This window comes from Dipodomys spectabilis, unplaced genomic scaffold, assembly GCF_019054845.1.
Source record: "Dipodomys spectabilis isolate Male_0828 unplaced genomic scaffold, ASM1905484v1 ptg000266l, whole genome shotgun sequence".
Taxonomy (NCBI): Eukaryota; Metazoa; Chordata; class Mammalia; order Rodentia; family Heteromyidae; genus Dipodomys; species Dipodomys spectabilis.
This window is the reverse complement of record NW_024870943.1, coordinates 5,563,752-5,580,686: the sequence shown is the minus strand read 5'-3', so window position 1 is coordinate 5,580,686 and position 16,935 is coordinate 5,563,752. Positions and strand designations below refer to the sequence as shown.

The 16,935-nt window shown below is 45.4% G+C and overlaps 1 protein-coding gene across 1 annotated transcript; it reads right to left on the bottom strand.

The window, feature by feature from the left end:
* Positions 1 to 346: 346 nt before the first annotated feature.
* On the bottom strand, positions 347 to 13,533 carry LOC122125778 (sulfotransferase 2A1-like). Its single transcript, XM_042700385.1, has 6 exons — positions 13,372 to 13,533; positions 11,820 to 12,031; positions 3,586 to 3,712; positions 1,903 to 1,997; positions 1,316 to 1,493; positions 347 to 472 (listed from the first exon to the last, which is right to left on the bottom strand). The coding sequence occupies exons 1-6, from the start codon at positions 13,505 to 13,507 to the stop codon at positions 360 to 362; spliced, it is 861 nt and encodes a 286-aa protein (XP_042556319.1). The 5' UTR covers positions 13,508 to 13,533; the 3' UTR covers positions 347 to 359.
* Between the last annotated feature and the right edge of the window lie 3,402 nt (positions 13,534 to 16,935).

The following is a 16,935-nucleotide window of genomic DNA, read 5'->3' as shown; positions in this document are numbered from 1 at the left end:
CAGCACATACAGCAAACCTCAGGCAGTCTCCTACTGTGGGCAGCCCACTGTCCCCACCCGAGGGACCCCCCCAGCCTTTCACCCGGTCGACTTTGCTAAACAGAACTCTAAGACATGTTTGTCAGCCCTTGGTGCCGTGGCCCCATTTATTTCAGCAAGAACACACACGAGTCCCTTTGTGCACCTCACCTGCATGTGGCTGCCACTCGTCTTGGTGATTGCACCAAAGATGTGACAGGCAGAGTCAGACCTCCTGATTGCAGTGACAGACTAATGCTATGATCTCCACCCAGTCCTGTCACCTCCATAAGATGGGGACACAAGTCTTCATCCCAACACACAAAGAGCCAAATCTGGGCTTAGTCCCATGAGAACAGCTCCGGAGGAAGTCCCGCCATCTTCTCCCGGAATGTTTCCTCGAAGGCTTGGGTCTGGGCTGGGGTGAAGTGGTTCTTCCAGTCTCCCTTGATACCTACGCAATGGAAAAATGACAGCAGACTGGGTCAGGGCAGGAAGGTGCTGTCCCCTGGTGTCCCTTCTGCCCTCTGCCTGCCCCGAGGGTGAGGCCCCGGATCTCCCTGGGAGATGGACTCCACAGCCACCATGCTCCATGTCCAGTGCTCTCCTCTCAAGTTCTGCCCCTGCCACCAGAGGGGCACATCCTCCCCAGATGTGTGGGAGTCAGGAAGCTCAGCATGTGGTCTCATAGTCACACAATGGCATTTTTATTTAATAGGAAGTTGAATAGAGTTTTTATATAATAGTTAAATGTGTGTACATGTGTGCATGTGTGAGCATGTGTGTGTCTATACAGGAGTTTGAACTCAGGGCATAGGTTCTATTTGGGAGTTATTTTCTGCTCAAGCCTCATGCTCTACTACTTGAGCCACAACTCCATTCTTTGTTTTTTTGGTAGTTAACTGGAGAGAAGGAATCTCCTGGACTATGCTACGTCATCTGGACTTGAACTGTGATGCTCAGATCTCAGGTTCCTGGACAGCTAGGATTATAGGCCTGAGCCATGGACACCCAGCTAGTACTTATACTTTGTTTTCTTTTCAGATCAACTTACTATCACATTACTTGTTTGTCTGTTTTAGGACTTAAACTCTGGGCCTGGGCACTGATCTTGAGCTTCTTTTGCTAAAGGCTTGGCATTTGAGCTACAGCTCCACTTCCAGTTTACTTTGTTTTAATACAAGCTGGAAGTGAACAGCCAGCCTGTTCCTGGCTGATCCCTCCCAGGAGTGTGTGGTTGGAGACCAGATTTCTTTCCCTGGCTTCCAGCACCTCCTTCCCTGGGATATTTCCATACCTTTCCTGTTGATTTTGAAACCAGCAGGAACAAGCTCCTCTGGGATACAAGGGAGGTTGGACATCTTGTTCTCCTTCATGGCCTGGAAGGAACTGTTCTCCAGGACCAAGTCCAACTCTCCCGGTTCCAGCGCCTTCCCCAGGAACTCACAGATCCTCTCTACCATGCTCCTTGGGTCCTAAGAAGAGAAAAACACAGCTCGGGTATGAGAGGGGACAACACAGAGCAGGAGTGAGGAGGAGGGAGCAGGAGAAGAGAGAGACAGCAGAAGGCACTGGCAGGAGAGAGGATGGGTGGCCTGTGGAGTTGGGGGCGTGACTCAGTGGGTAGAGCACCAGCCAAAAAGCAAAACATCAAGTACTGAGTTCAAGACTCCATCTTGAAACAAAAATAAAAAGAAAGAAAAGGAGGATGAGAGGAATGCAGGAAGGAATAGCACACAACAGGACGTAGAAAGTTGACATAGAAGGTGGGATGGAGACTGGCGGGGGGATACTGGGGAAGAAGATACTGGAGAAACAGGAGAGTTGGTCGAAGGGGTGAAGAGGGCAATTTTGGGGTGGGGTGCATGTAAAATCAATCGTTACCTTTTTCATCTGCTCATAACTGAGGACCAGCATGTTCTCCTTTTTCCTCATGGACATCCATCCCCGGACGTGATCAAACCATGACCCATATGGCACTGCAGGGGGAACAGTGGGGCAGCGTGAAAAGTCTCCACCATTCCCGATCTGCATGGTGGTTTCAGCAGGGATCGCTCTGGTCCCTGTCACCTTCAACAGGGTGTAACTGAGAAATAAGTCCTGTCTCTTTATAGCCTCATAGAGAGATCACTACCGAGTACTGGTGGCTCATGCTTGTAATCCTAGCTACTTAGGACACTGAGATTTGAGGATCACTGTTCAAACCAGCCTGGGCAAGAAAGTCTATGAGACTCTTATTGCCAATGAACCACCAAAAAACCAGAAGTGGCGCTTTGTCTCAAGTGGTAGGGTGCTTGCCTTGAGCTAACGAGCTGAGGAGTAGCACCCAGGCCCAGAGTTCAAGCCCCATGACTGAGAGAGAAGGGGAGGGGAGGAAGAGAGAGAAAGTGGGAAGGAGACAGACAGGGAAGGATGGAGGGAGAGGGAAAGAGAGCAAACACAAGCACTGTGGAGTCAGGACATGGTATCCTAAGCAATTTTTTCCCGTAGCACTACCTTTGGCCCGTCTGAAGCAGGTCACCAAAGGCCACACCAAATCCTCTGACCCGGACAAAGAGCTCCGCAGGCCCTCACGGAACTCAGGCTGAGGGCCTTCCATGGCAAGTTCGCCCAAATCCATCACTTGCACAACGCAGCACAAGTCCAAGTGCAAGGTCTGAGCTGTGACACACGCACACGAGGCACCTCCCATCCCTGCCCATGGCTCCCAGCAGGTCAGTCTGCAGAGGCCTTGGTGTGGTTTATTCTACTTGAAACATCTTTCCTTGATCAGGGCCAGAGCACTGTCCCTCGGTTTCTACACTTCTCTTCTACCACTCGAGCCACACCTTCACTCCCTGCATCATGATGATTGAGTGGGTATGAGAGCCTCAAGGACTTTCTGCCCCGTTGGCTTCCAACTCTGACCCTCAGCTCTCAGCTCCTGAGTAGCTGAGATTATAGGCGAGAACCACCAGCCCTGACTATAGATCCAAGTGGTAAGAGATGTTGAATCAGGAGAGAAACAGCTCATCAGGCACTTCTACTGGTTGTGAAGCTAAACCCAGAGGGCCTGAGACACCAGATGATGAGGTACATAGAGCACAGATGTGGGGTCCCCCACCCTTCATACCCAACTCAGGCCATGGACCCCTGACAAAACCATCGACGAGTGACAAAATTACACGCATGAGGAATGACCCAGAACTTTTGCATGAGTAGAAACAGAGCGACCCCAACTTCAAGTGAGAAACTCTGACACGGACAGCAAAACAAATTTAAAACATAAAAATACGTAGGGAAGGTAGAGTTGGGCTGTGTGGGAAGCCAGTGAGAAGCTGTGAGCCAACATCTGGGAGTAGAGCACACAGGAGGGGGCGGGTCCTCCATGGCTACGGAAGCTCCAGGGGCTCAAAACACCTTGGGACCTTCCATCATGGGAGAAGTCTGGTGCTGCCTTAAGCCAATGTGAGTTTTGGGAGGAGGAAGCATTGGACCCACAGATGGTGAGATTTAAAGGAAACCTTGGAGAGAGGGGACACTCAAAGAGTTTTAAATCCTTCTCCATTCACTTCACAGTCTACTCACCATGTCCTTGCAAGAACCATTCAAAATATTGCTCCAGTGATTCTGGTTTCTTAGCCAGATTTGTAAAACGCCAGAAATAATAACCAGATATAAGGACATCCTTAGGGTTTCTGATGACATAGATCATCTTCAAGGGAGAAAGGAGAGAATTAAACAATATTCCCATCATTTCTTGCACTCTTGGTGTTCAGAGAAATTCTAGCCATTTTTGCTGCAACATTGAAGTATCTGTTGATTTTTTGGTTGTGCATTAGTTTGTAAAATACTTTTCAGAGTTCCTACAATCCAATCACTTTGCCAGGGATTAAACAATGGTGGGACAACGTATTTCCTAAACATATCGGGTATATTTATCAACTAAACACAGGAGAGCAGATGCTGGTTAGCCTTCCTTGGCTGCAGATTTATGAGTTGTTCTGTAAACATCATTGAAACATCTGGGCATGGGTAGCTCTCACCTGTAACCACAGCTACTCAGGCAGCTCAGATCTGAGGATCATAGTTTGAAGCTAGCCCAGGCAGAACAGCTCATGAGAAACCCATCTCCAATTAACTACCTGAATACCTCAAGGGGAGCTATGGCGCCAACTGGTAGAATAACAGCTTTGAGTACAAAAGCTCAGGGACAGCTGTGAGTTCAAGTCCCAGGAGTGGCACAAAAACAAAATAACAAGAATCCATGGAAGGAGGGAGCTGAAATGATACAACAACAGAGATTTCACAGCACAGGCGCCCATTTCTATGGTGTTCAGGAGCAAATCTAGGTAGCATTGCACCAGGGAAGAGTGTGCATCGTGTGTGGTGTGGGCTGGGCTGGGGAAGCGGGACAAAGGCTCCTGGTCTGATCTGGCCATGAGCATCAGGTGTTTATTCATTGCACAGCCTTCAGAGTCAGACCGGCGACACCAGGTCACATGACACTGAAACCACACAACCTCAGCTTTCTTTTTCTTTTTTCTTTTCTGAGTTTTTTCCTTTTTGCCATGGCTGGAGGTTGTACTCAAGGCTTAGGTGTTGTCCCTGTGTTTTTGTGCTCAAGCTGTTGCTTTACCAATTGAGCTGCTGCTCTACTTCTGGCTTTATTTTTGATAGCTCCTCAGAGATAGGCTTTTCCTACGTGGGCTGACTTCTGATCTTGATCCTTAGATCGCAGCCTCCGTTTTAGCTTGGATGACTGCATGAGGTCTGGGTATCCACTTAAAACACAGTTTGGGTGAGGGGGACCAAGATGGCGACGGGGCAGTAGGGAAACGCCACAGCTCTCTCCAACCAAAAAGAGAGTTCGAGTTCCAACGCTTAATCTCCCCAAGAGACCGACAACAGCAAAAAGACGAACACTCAGAGAAAAACCAGAGGTGGAAAATAACAAAAAAAGAAAGAGAGGAAAAGAAGAAATTCAGAACAGAGAAGAGCGAAGACCCCTCCCCCAGCCTTTCCTGGCCCCGCGGCAGTGCGCCAAGCCGCCGGCCAGCCGGCCCGGCGGGGGCTGCCGGAGCCACAGAGACACAGGGGGCTGCTTGTAGATCACCAGGTACCAGATTGCAGAACAGCGGATCGCCAGGAACAGAGAAACCTACCAGCCGGGAGTCTCCACGAGGATACCACCCCCACCCCTCACTCTCCACCGGAGCGGAGAGGCTCCATCCCGCCAAAGCCGCCAGGCACCAGCAGCGCGACAAAGGGACCTGTCGGCAGACCACCCGCCCAATCGCGATCGCAACGACCCGGCGGGGGCCGCCCAGCCCGCAACCACCCCAACTGAACTCGGATTGCAACAACAACTGACGACCTACAGGGTGAGTACCCAACAGGGGACAGTGAATCCATCAAGGGAGACCAGAGCTGGAGGGAATCCCCAGACCCTAACCTAGACTCCCTACCCCAACACCAGGACAGGACCCACTAAAACTGGGAACTGTTCGAGAGCTCCACCAGCCGGTGGAGCACACTCTGCTGGCCAGGCCAGAGCAAGAGTGTCCCTGGAAGGGAGCATAAATGCCCAAGCCAGGAACAGCGCCCTTGGGTCAAGACTACCAACAGTAGAAGAAATTTGAACTGTGTCCTCCAGGCTGCATAACCTAGGTGGTATACACATTAGCACAGGCCTAACGAGCGCGCTCCAGGCTGGGGCTGGAACCAGGCCCGGGGACCGGCACCTGAACAAAGCAAAAAGGGTCAGAAGTGGGGCTGTGGCTCAAATGGTAGGGTGCCAGCCTTGAGCTGAAGAGCTGAGGGACAGCACCCAAACCTAGAGTTCAAGCCCACAACCAGCCCAAAACAAACAAACAAAAACACATCAGGAGCCCATAGCAGACTCCAGTATTTGGGAGAGTGCATCCAGAGCATCTGATCTTTCCAAGAGCACCCGCAGGAGCAAACACAAGCAGTCTAGGCTGCTCAACCCTTCCAAAGGCGGGAATTGCCAGCAATCTACAGCAGAGAGCTGAGAATCCTAAGTAAGTCAGAATAGCAGCTGGAAATAGGCTCCCAACAGAATCCAGATCAGGCACAGACTCTCTCTACCAATACAGAATCAGCAACCAAGCAAAGACAGACACACCAAAACAAGATTGAAGAGCAGTCTCCTGAACCCCCATGCGAAAATCACAGAGAAAAGTCACAAGGTTTACCACTACCCAGGACAGCAAGCTCACCTCAAAAGCCAGCAGCCACGCAGGGGAGAGCCCCAGTGGGAGCAAAGCAGGAATGGAAGACAAAAGCTACATCCAAGGGTTGCTGGAGGCAATGACTCAAGAAATAAAGCGAGAAATGGATCAGAAATTGAAAGAGCACAAGGATGAACTATCAAAAGATATACAGGATATCAAACAAAAGTTGGATGCAAAAATAGAAGCTGCACAAACCTCAGTAAGAAGTGAGATAAACGCCAAATTAGAGGTAATGCATACTGATCTCACCTCATTGAGAGGTGAGATCAGTACTCTGAGAACCAACATTGAATCCATAAAGGGATCCATTTCCTCCATGCAAACCACAATAGAAGCCACGGTCAACAGAGTGAATGAAATGGAAGGTAGAGTGTCAGATACAGAAGACAGAATACACCAACTGGACCAAAAAGTGACAGATATGGAAAAATCACTCAAATTAAACCAAAGGGAAATTCAAGAGCAAGCAGATAATGCTAAAAAATTTAACCTTCGCATAATCGGAGTGGACGAAGGTGAGGAATTCCAGAGCAAGGGAATGCAACACCTATTTAACAAGATAGTCAATGAAAATTTTCCCCACCTCAAAAACGACCATCTTAACTACATCACAAAAGCTTATCGAACACCCAACAAGCAAGATCCCAGGAGAAACACTTCTAGACACATTATAGTAAAAATGATGGATCTGAATAATAAGGAAACAATCCTGCATGCAGCAAAAATGAAGAAGGAACTATACTACAACGGGAAAAAAATTAGAATCACTGCAGATCTCTCCACACAAACAATGAATGCAAGAAAAGCCTAGGAAAGCACCATACGAGCCCTGAGAGCCAATAACTGCCAACCCAGACTGATATACCCGGCAAAGCTAGCATTCACATTCGATGGAGAACTGAAAACTTTTAATAGCAAAGAAAAACTAAATGAATACATAAACATTAAGCCAGCATTACAAAGAATTCTAAGAGGGGGGACACAACCTGAAGAAAGCAACCAGGAACTGGGACCTGCCCCAAACAGGCATTACTCAAAGTCTAACTGAGCAAGCACAGGAGGAAAGGAAAGAAGAAAAACTTAGGAAAACGGAATGGCAGGGACAACAATGCATCTCTCTATACTTTCTCTTAATATAAATGGGCTGAATTTGCCAATTAAAAGAAAACGAACTGAGGACTGGATCAGAAAACAAGACCCATCCATCTGTTGCCTTCAGGAGACCCACCTCTCAGCCAAACATACAAACAAACTCAGAGTGAAGGGGTGGAAAAGGATCTACCAATCAAATGCCCCCAATAAGAAAGCAGGTGTAGCTATCCTGATATCTGACAAAATAAACTTTTCATTAAAATCAGTACAGAAAGACAAGGACGGACACTACATATTAATAAAGGGAACAATCCAAGAGGAGGATATAACCATCATCAACTTATATGCCCCAAATATCGGTGCACCCAGATATGTTAAACAAATGCTCTCAAACTTACAGAATAAAATAGATCCCAATACGATAATACTAGGAGACTTTAACACGCCACTCTCACCAAAGGACAGGTCTACCAACCAGAGGATTGGCAAAGAAGCTACCGAATTAAGTGAGGCCATACTTCAAGCGGAATTAACTGACATCTGCCGAGTATTTCACCCTAAAACAACACAGTACACATTCTTCTCAGCAGCTCATGGAACTTTCTCCAAAATAGACCATATCATAGTTCATGCAAGGAACTTAAGCAAATACAAAGGGATCGACATAATCCCCTGTATTCTATCTGACCACAGTGGAATCAAGCTAGCTCTCAATAACAAAGCATACCGCAGAAATTTCTCTAATACATGGAAATTGAACAGCACACTCCTTAACAAGGCCTGGGTAACAGAAGAGATCAGAGAAGAAATAAAGCATTTCCTACAACTAAATGAAAATGAAAACACCTCACAAAGAAACTTGTGGGACACAGCAAAAGCAGTCCTGAGGGGCAAATTTATTGCCCTCAGTGCCCACATCAAGAGAATGGAGACAGACCAAGTAAATAATCTCATGTTGCAACTAAAACAGCTAGAAAAACAAGAAAAAATGGGACCTAAAGCTACTAGACGAAGCCAGATAACCAAATTGAGAGCAGAGATTAACCAATTAGAAAATCAGAAAACCATAACCAAAATAAACCAAACAAAAAGCTGGTTCTTTGAAAAAATAAACAAAATTGATGGCCCGTTGGCAAGATTAATTAAAAAAAGAAGAGAGGAAACCCATATTAATAGGATTAGGGATGCCACGGGAAACATCACAACATGTACCCAAGATATCCAAACAATTCTAACAGACTACTTTCAAAAGCTATACTCTCTAAAGGAAGAAAATCTGGCGGAAATGGATGCATTTTTAGAGAAATACAAGTTACCCAAACTGAGCAAAGAAGAAGTTAACCAATTAAATAAGCCAATATCCTATAATGAGATACAGGAAGCAATCAAAAGTCTTCCAACAAAAAAAAGCCCAGGACCAGATGGATTCACAGCAGAATTCTATAAGACCTTTAAAGAAGAACTAATACCCATACTCCTCAAGCTCTTCAGAGAAACAGAGAAGGAGGGAGCTATCCCAAACTCATTCTACGAAGCCAATATCACACTCATCCCCAAACCAGGCAAAGACTCAACCAAAAAGGAGAATTACAGGCCAATCTCCTTGATGAACACAGATGCAAAGATCCTTAACAAGATTCTAGCTAACAGAATCCAGAAACACATAAAAAAAATAATACACTATGATCAGGTAGGCTTCATCCCAGAGACACAGGGATGGTTTAACATACGTAAGTCAATAAATGTAATCCAGCATATCAATAGAGCCAAGGTCAAGAATCACATGATTATCGCCACAGATGCAGAAAAGGCCTTTGATAAAATTCAACATTCATTCATGCTAAAAGCTCTGGAAAAAATAGGAATAGAAGGAACATTTCTAAAAACAATAAAAGCCATTTATGACAGACCAATAGCCAATATTATATTTAATGGGGAAAAGCTACAACCAATCCTCCTAAAAACAGGAACAAGGCAAGGATGTCCACTGTCTCCACTCCTCTTCAACATAGTCCTAGAACCCTTAGCCAGGGCAATAAGGCAAGAAAAAGACATTAAAGGGATCCGCATAGGGAAAGAAGAAGTTAAACTATCCCTTTTTGCAGATGACATGATACTATACCTCCACGATCCCAAAAACTCCATCCCCAAACTTTTAGAAATCATAAGTCACTTCGGCAAAATAGCAGGATACAAAATAAACCCACAAAAATCAGTTGCCTTCCTATACACTGATAACGCACAGGAAGAGAGGGAAATAAAGGGAGCAACCCCATTCACAATAACCTCCCCAAAAATAAAATATTTAGGAATTAACCTAACCAAAGATGTAAAAGAACTATTTAATGAGAACTATAAAAAGTTAAAGAAAGAAATTGCAGAAGACACTAGGAAATGGAAAGACCTCCCATGCTCCTGGATAGGCCGACTTAATATAGTAAAGATGGTAATACTGCCAAAATTAATATACAAATTCAATGCAATTCCTATTAAATCCCAATGACGTACATCACTGAAATACAGAAAACAGTCCAAAAATTTATATGGAACAACAAAAGACCTAGAATAGCCAAAATAATTCTAGGGGATAAAGACAATATGGGAGGGCTATCCATGCCGAACTTCAAACTCTACTATAGAGCTATAATCACAAAGACAGCATGGTACTGGCACAAAAACAGACCCGAAGACCAATGGAACAGAATAGAAGATCCAGATATAAATCCACAGGCCTACAGCCAGCTGATATTCGACAAAGGAGCCAAAGACATACAATGGAAGAAACACAGCCTCTTCAACCGCTGGTGCTGGAAAAACTGGGCAGCCACATGCAGAAAACTAAAAGTGGACCCCAGCCTATCACCATGCACCAACATCAACTCAAAATGGATTAAAGACCTTAACATTAAACCTGAATCTCTGAAACTACTACAGGACAGAGTAGGAGAGACACTTGAACTAATAGGCACAGGAAGGAACTTCCTGAACAGAGTCCCAGGGTCACAACAAGTTGGAGAGAGACTCGACAAATGGGACTACCTTAAAATAAAAAACTTCTGCACAGCTAAATCTATCGCAACTAAGCTAGAAAGACAACCAACTAATTGGGAAAAAATATTTACCAGCAATATATCAGACAAGGGGTTAACATCCTGTATATACAGGGAACTCAAGAAACTAATCCCTCCCAAACCTAACAAACCAATTACTAAATGGGCAAGGGAACTAAAGAGGGACTTCTCAAATGAAGAAATAAAAATGGCAAAGAAACACATGAGGAACTGTTCATCATCCCTGGTGGTGAAGGAAATGCAAATAAAGACAACCCTGAGATACCACCTTACCCCAGTCAGAATGTCCCACATCCACAAATCAGCCAACGACAAATGCTGGAGGGGATGTGGAGAAAGAGGAACCCTATTACACTGCTGGTGGGAATGTACACTTATACAACAACTTTGGAAAGCAGTCTGGAGGGACCTTAGAAAGCTAAAGATTGACCTCCCTTACGACCCAGTCATACCACTTCTAGGCATCTACCCTGAACAACAGGAACCAATATACAAGGACACGTGCACCTCCATGTTTATTGCAGCACTGTTCGCAATAGCTAGGATATGGAAACAACCTAGATGCCCCACCACAGATGAATGGATCCAAAAATTGTGGTATCTATACACAATGGAATATTATGCAGCCATTAGAAATGACAAAATAATGGCATTTGCAGGGAAATGGATGGAGCTAGAAGGAATCATGTTGAGCGAGGTAAGCCAAGAACGAAGAGACAAACGGTACATGGTCTCCCTGATAAGTGGATGCTAAATCCAAAAGGTTAGGTGATACGACAAAACTAGCAGGACTTAAGAAACAAAGAACTCCCACTCATCTGGTTGAACCACTACTAAATATCTCCATGCTGCTGATCACAAATATGGTATATAACATGTGAACACTGTTATATATTACAGACTGTGGTAGACAATCTGCTCCAGGGAAGTTAGAATGAACTTGTGACTTTGAAATTATGTAATCATTTAATCACAATCAAAAAAAAAAAAAAAGAACCTCGGGGAAGGGAGGGAGGGAGGGGATGGTAAGGGGAAAACAATGGAGGGGGTAACAATGTTCAAGAGGAAGAGTACTCATTACCTCACTCATGTAACTGTAACCCTCTGTATAGTAGCTTTACAATAAAAAAAAATAAATATATAAAACTCTAAAAAAAACAAACAAACAAACAAACAAACACAGTTTGGTTAGTCTTTCAGTTAGTCATCCAGTTCATCTGTCAGGGATTACACAGCCATGGTCCACATCTTGGACTCTGTTTGGTCTGAGGACCCTCACCTCATGAAGGGGACTCTGGGGTCCTCCATGAACTACAGAGGGAGAATGCCAGACCTGCTGGGTGTGTGCTTTTGTAAGAGGAAAAGGCCTTGATGGAACAGTTATTGGGCACTGAGCACTGACCTTGGCCTTGGAAGTGAAGAAAGACTTGGGGAAGAGTTGGATGGGGAGGTGGGAGGAGATGAGGGGGGGACCCTCCTTCCTCTCCACTGTGCATCTGTTTCCACTTGCAGTCTCGATCCATGGGGAACGAACGTATGTGGGCACAGATCGGATCCAGTTGGGATCCCCCTTGCTGTGAATCAGAGAGAGAACCTCAATCACCCAATGGGTTCCTGAAGCAGAAAGAAAAGCAGAGATTACTCATTTCTATCTGAATACACAATATTATATATATATATATATATATATATATATATATATATATACATACACACATACATACATGCATACATACACATATATAATGGTAAAGCATAAGTAACATAGACCTTATGGATATAAACTTTTCAGGCATGCAATCTGATATGGATAAGTAGTGGTTAGTGTATTATAATCATAGCTCACTCAGTGCCAGAATTTTGTCATCTAATAAGTTTACACTGTCCATGACAACAGAATAATGATTTGGTGCCATCTGCTCTTACCCACATCATTTTCTTATCACCTGCATGACTTTGGTAGTTCTAAGCCTTGATTGTGAGTGCAATAGTACACAGTTTGTTTGTTTGTTTTTTTGCACTATGGCCTTGACTCATGTGGTTTCAAATGGCAAAATGTCCTGATAATAGTAGAACATTGGGTCTAACTAGGAAGCATTATGCTCACCTTTGGTTCTCAGCTCCACCCATTTCTGAGCTCCTCCCTGCTCTGGAGATCTTACCATACAGCTAGCCCCTCCCTCTGTCCACCCAGACCCACCTGAGCTCCCACCTACCTCACTTCCTACCCCCAGCCCCTGCTGCTGCTAGATAGTGGAGGTGGTCATGAGCTCTCTCTCTGGGGGAGAAATGGCTCCTCTAATAAACCTTGTAACCATCTTTCTCCTGTGCCTGCCTGCCTCCCCCTGGTCCCCTGGAAAGGATGTGATGGATCCTTTCCTGAGCTGTCTGCATTTTCAACAGTGTATAATATTCCACTTTGATCTCTCACCTTGTTTGGGATTGTGCAGCCATTTCTCTGGGGATATTTGGGTTTAATGCAGCTGTCAGCTGTTGCTGAAATCCTGCAGTGCCCCACTGGCTGTGGTTTTCAGCACATTTCCCTTGCAGTGTGCCCTCAGTGCTCCCTCCCCACTCCCCGTGCCCCTTCACACAGGCTCCCTGGCCTGCCAGTGCCTTGTGTTTACCCCAAGTTTTCCAGGTCCTAACTATGGCCCATCGTGATTCTTGTATTTGAGATCATGCTTTTTCTCCAGGTAACCTCAAAGTCATCCTTTTCATTTTATGAACTATGGAGCACCTCAAAAACACCTATTTAAAAAAATCTGCTGCCAACCCTGGAGCTTGAACAGGGCCTGGGCGCTGTCCATGAGCTGTTGCGCTCAAGACTGGTACAAACCACAGGGCCACAGGTCTTCAATAATGAACTACTACACCATTCTTACGTGGGACACAGTTGGGAGTGAGGCCACAGCTCTGGCCTTTCCCACACAGCCACAGCCCCCTCTGCTCACCTGATTTGGGGTAGGTCACCGTGATGATGTTTTCACCCTTCAGCACCAGCTCCTCGTGGGCTGCTTTTATGACTTCAGGGTAGAAATCCACCACAGGAAAAGGAATGCCCTGGTACCACACGTAGTCCTGAGCCATGGCAGAGTCCTGGGTGCCTGGCTCTTGGTCCCAGGCCACTGGCACTGCCACCGTGGAAGTGGTGACAGAGTCTGGATGGTGAAGATAATCATTAACTAAGATGAATTGGTGATAAAAAAAAACTCTGTAATTGTTCTCAGAGATTTTTATTGGGCAACTGTGAAATCATGCAAAGGGTGAACTGTGCTCACCTGATCTTCAGTTCTTGGCAGAAAACTAGAAATACAAGAGGAAATAGGCTAGGGCATAAGATTAACTAATATTTTTTAATGCTCTAACCCTTTATTTTGAGAAGAGTTGTAGATATCAGAAAAAATCGTAGAGAGGGAAGGGCTGGACTTCTGGATCAACACTCCAAGTTCAATCTACTAATATCACTCCAAGATCTTTGCCAAGATTCCTCAATGCATTGTCCTTCCAATTTCCTCTGTTTCCCCTAGGATTTCTCTCCACTTCAGGATGGCAGCCATGATCCCCCAGGTCATGGGTCTCCACAGTTCCTCAGGCCCCTGGACGCAGGGACAGTTTCTCAGACTCCTTTTCTTTATCCTGACCTTGCAGATTTGACAAACAACAAATACTTCTGTAACTTTATGGGTATGGTGTGAGTGTGTGTGTGTGTTTGTGTGTATGTTTGTGTGTGTGTGTACACACCACAGATACTGATTTCTCACCTTCATTCCTTCCTTGCTTCGTTCCTTAGTTCCTTGCTTCCTTGCTTCTTTCCTTCCTTCATTCTTTTCTTTCTTTTGTAGTTGGTCATGGGGCTTGAACTGGCCCTGGGTCTCTCAGTTCTTTGTTTTTTTTTTTTTGTGTCCAGTCATGGGGCCTGAACTCTGGGCCTGGGTGCTGTCCTTCAGCTCTTCAGCTCAAGGTTAGCGCTCTACCACTTGAGCTTTAGCGCCACTTCCGGCTTTTTTCTTTTGGCATATGTGGTGCTGAGGAATCGAACCAGGGCCTCATGCATGCAAAGCAAGCACTCTACCACTGAGCCACCTTCCCAGCCCCATGGGTCTCTCAGTTCTGTAGCTCTAGGCAAGCGCTCTACCACTTGATCCACAACACCACTTCCAGCCTTTTCTGTTTATGTGGTGCTAAGGAAGCGAACCCAGGGCCTCATGAATGTGATGCAAATGTTCTACCACCCCCAGGAACCGATGTCTATGATGTTCAGGAGTGATGAAATCTAGGTAGCATTGCACTGAGAACTCTTTGGGGTTGTGTCTGGTGTACGCTGTACTAGGGATGTGGGATATTCTCTCTGGAAGATAAAGCCATTTATTTTTTTGCCTTCCTGGGGCTTGAACTCACGGCCTGGGTACTGTCCCTGTGTTTTTGTGCTTAAGATTAGTCCTCTACCACTTTAGTCACAGCTCCACTTCTTGTCTTGTTGGAGATAAGAGTCTCTTGGCCTTTTCTGCCTGGGCTGGCTTCCAACTTTGATCCTTACTTCCTGATTAGCTGGGATTACAGGTGTGTGCCACTGGTGCCTGGCTTTTTTTTTTTTTTGTCTTCCAGTCCTGGTCTTGAACTCTGGGTCAAGGTGCTATTCCTGAGCTTCTTTTGCTCAAGTCTAGCACTCTACCACTTGAGTCATAGCACCACGGCTGGCCTTTTCTGTTTATTTGATGCCAAGGAATTGAATTGAGGGCCTCACTCATATGAGGCAATCATTCTACCACTGAGCTAACTACTCAGTGCTAATTTTTTTAAATTTAATTTTATTGTAAAGATACTGGACAGAGAGGTTACAGTTACATGAGTAAGGTAATGCTCAGGTTTTTGTTAATGCCAGTCTTGTCTAATGTGCTTCCCATGGGTCTGAGTTGTCTGCATTTTCAACACTGAGTAATATTCCATTTGGATCTCTTAACCTGGTTTGGGTGATGCAGCCATTTCTCTGTGGATACTTGGGTTAAATTGCCTGGCGCTGTACGGTGTTAGCCACAGGTCTTCAATAACGGAGCTACTATATGGTCCCTATGTTGAAGACAGCAGGAGGGAATGGGGGCTGCAGGCCTGGAGGTTCCAAGGCAGAGCACTGGAAGTGGAGTTCTGGCTTGGGTGGTAGAGTGTGAGCCTTGAGCGAAAAACTGAGGGACAGTGCCCAGGCCCTGAGTTCAAGTCTCAGGACTGGTAAACACTTGAATAATATAGCGCTTGATGCATTCCCATACTTACATTTCTTACTGACATTTTTGTGCCAGACCCAGCAGTGTGGCACCCACAGGACATGAATGTCTCCAAGGGTATTATGGGGATGGTGACCACTCACATATCCACCCAGGCCCTGGGCTGTTAAACCAAGGCTGTGATGTCATTGCACCCTCTCAGGTGTGATGGGGTCCTCTGAGAGGCGATCTCTCTTCCACTCCTGACTGGGAAAACTTGACCAAAGCCTGCCTAAAGCCCAGTCAATAGCTACAATGTGAAATGTGGTGAGTGAGGAAGCTCATCTCCAGGCTTTGAAAAATAAACACATCCCTATGCCCGACCAAAAGAACAACAAACACACAAACAAAAAAAGCACCATAGACATTCTTGGGGCTAGGAAGGTGGCTCAGTGGTAGGGTGCTTGCCTGTATGCATGAGGCCCTGGGTTCAATTCCTCAGGACCACATAAGCAGAAAAAGCCAGAAGCAGCACTGTGGCTCAAGTGGTAGGGCCCTAGCCTTGAGTTGAAGATCTAAGGGACAGTGCCATGGCCCAGAGTTCAAGCCCCAGGACTGATCAAAAAAAAAAAAATTAACGTGTCTACCCTCCCATAGTAACTGAGGAGGACCAGCTTACTAGACTGGGAGTGGTCCTACAGGTACTGGGCATAAATGAAGTGATTGATCAGGAATCAGAACAGGGAAGAGGTAACCCAGCCAGGATAAACAGCTATCACCTCTGTACATAGCAGGCAAGGAGGCCTCGAACCGTTGGTTGATTTCAGAGCCTGGTTAAAGTTAATCTTCATAAAACTGTAATGCAAACTGAGTTAAGAGACTAACTTCTCTAAATATATACCATTGATGAATGCTAATTTAGTGTCCAAAGGTTAACACTCCATCAAGGCTGCAAACGGCGATGTTACAAATCATGTTGAAGTCTGTAATGACATTGGCTCCTCTGCTGCAGCAATAATGAGACCCACCATAAAACGTCTTAAAATGTTTTTGATGTGAAAAAAATGGGATAAATAAAAAGAAATTGTTCAAAAGGTAAGAACTCTTAGCAAATTCTTAGCCTTGTACAAGTTAAATAACCCTCTTGTGGTAGGATGGAGGTTGCCAGATCCTTCTATAAACTTCTCTTACATCTATAAATTGATTTAGGAAGAGTTCCCTCTTTTTGCCCAATTTTCTTTACGGACCCTGAAGACTAGAAGCCTCGGACAAGTTCAAAGATCCATTTGTATACTAATATGCCTTGCTAACAAAGTT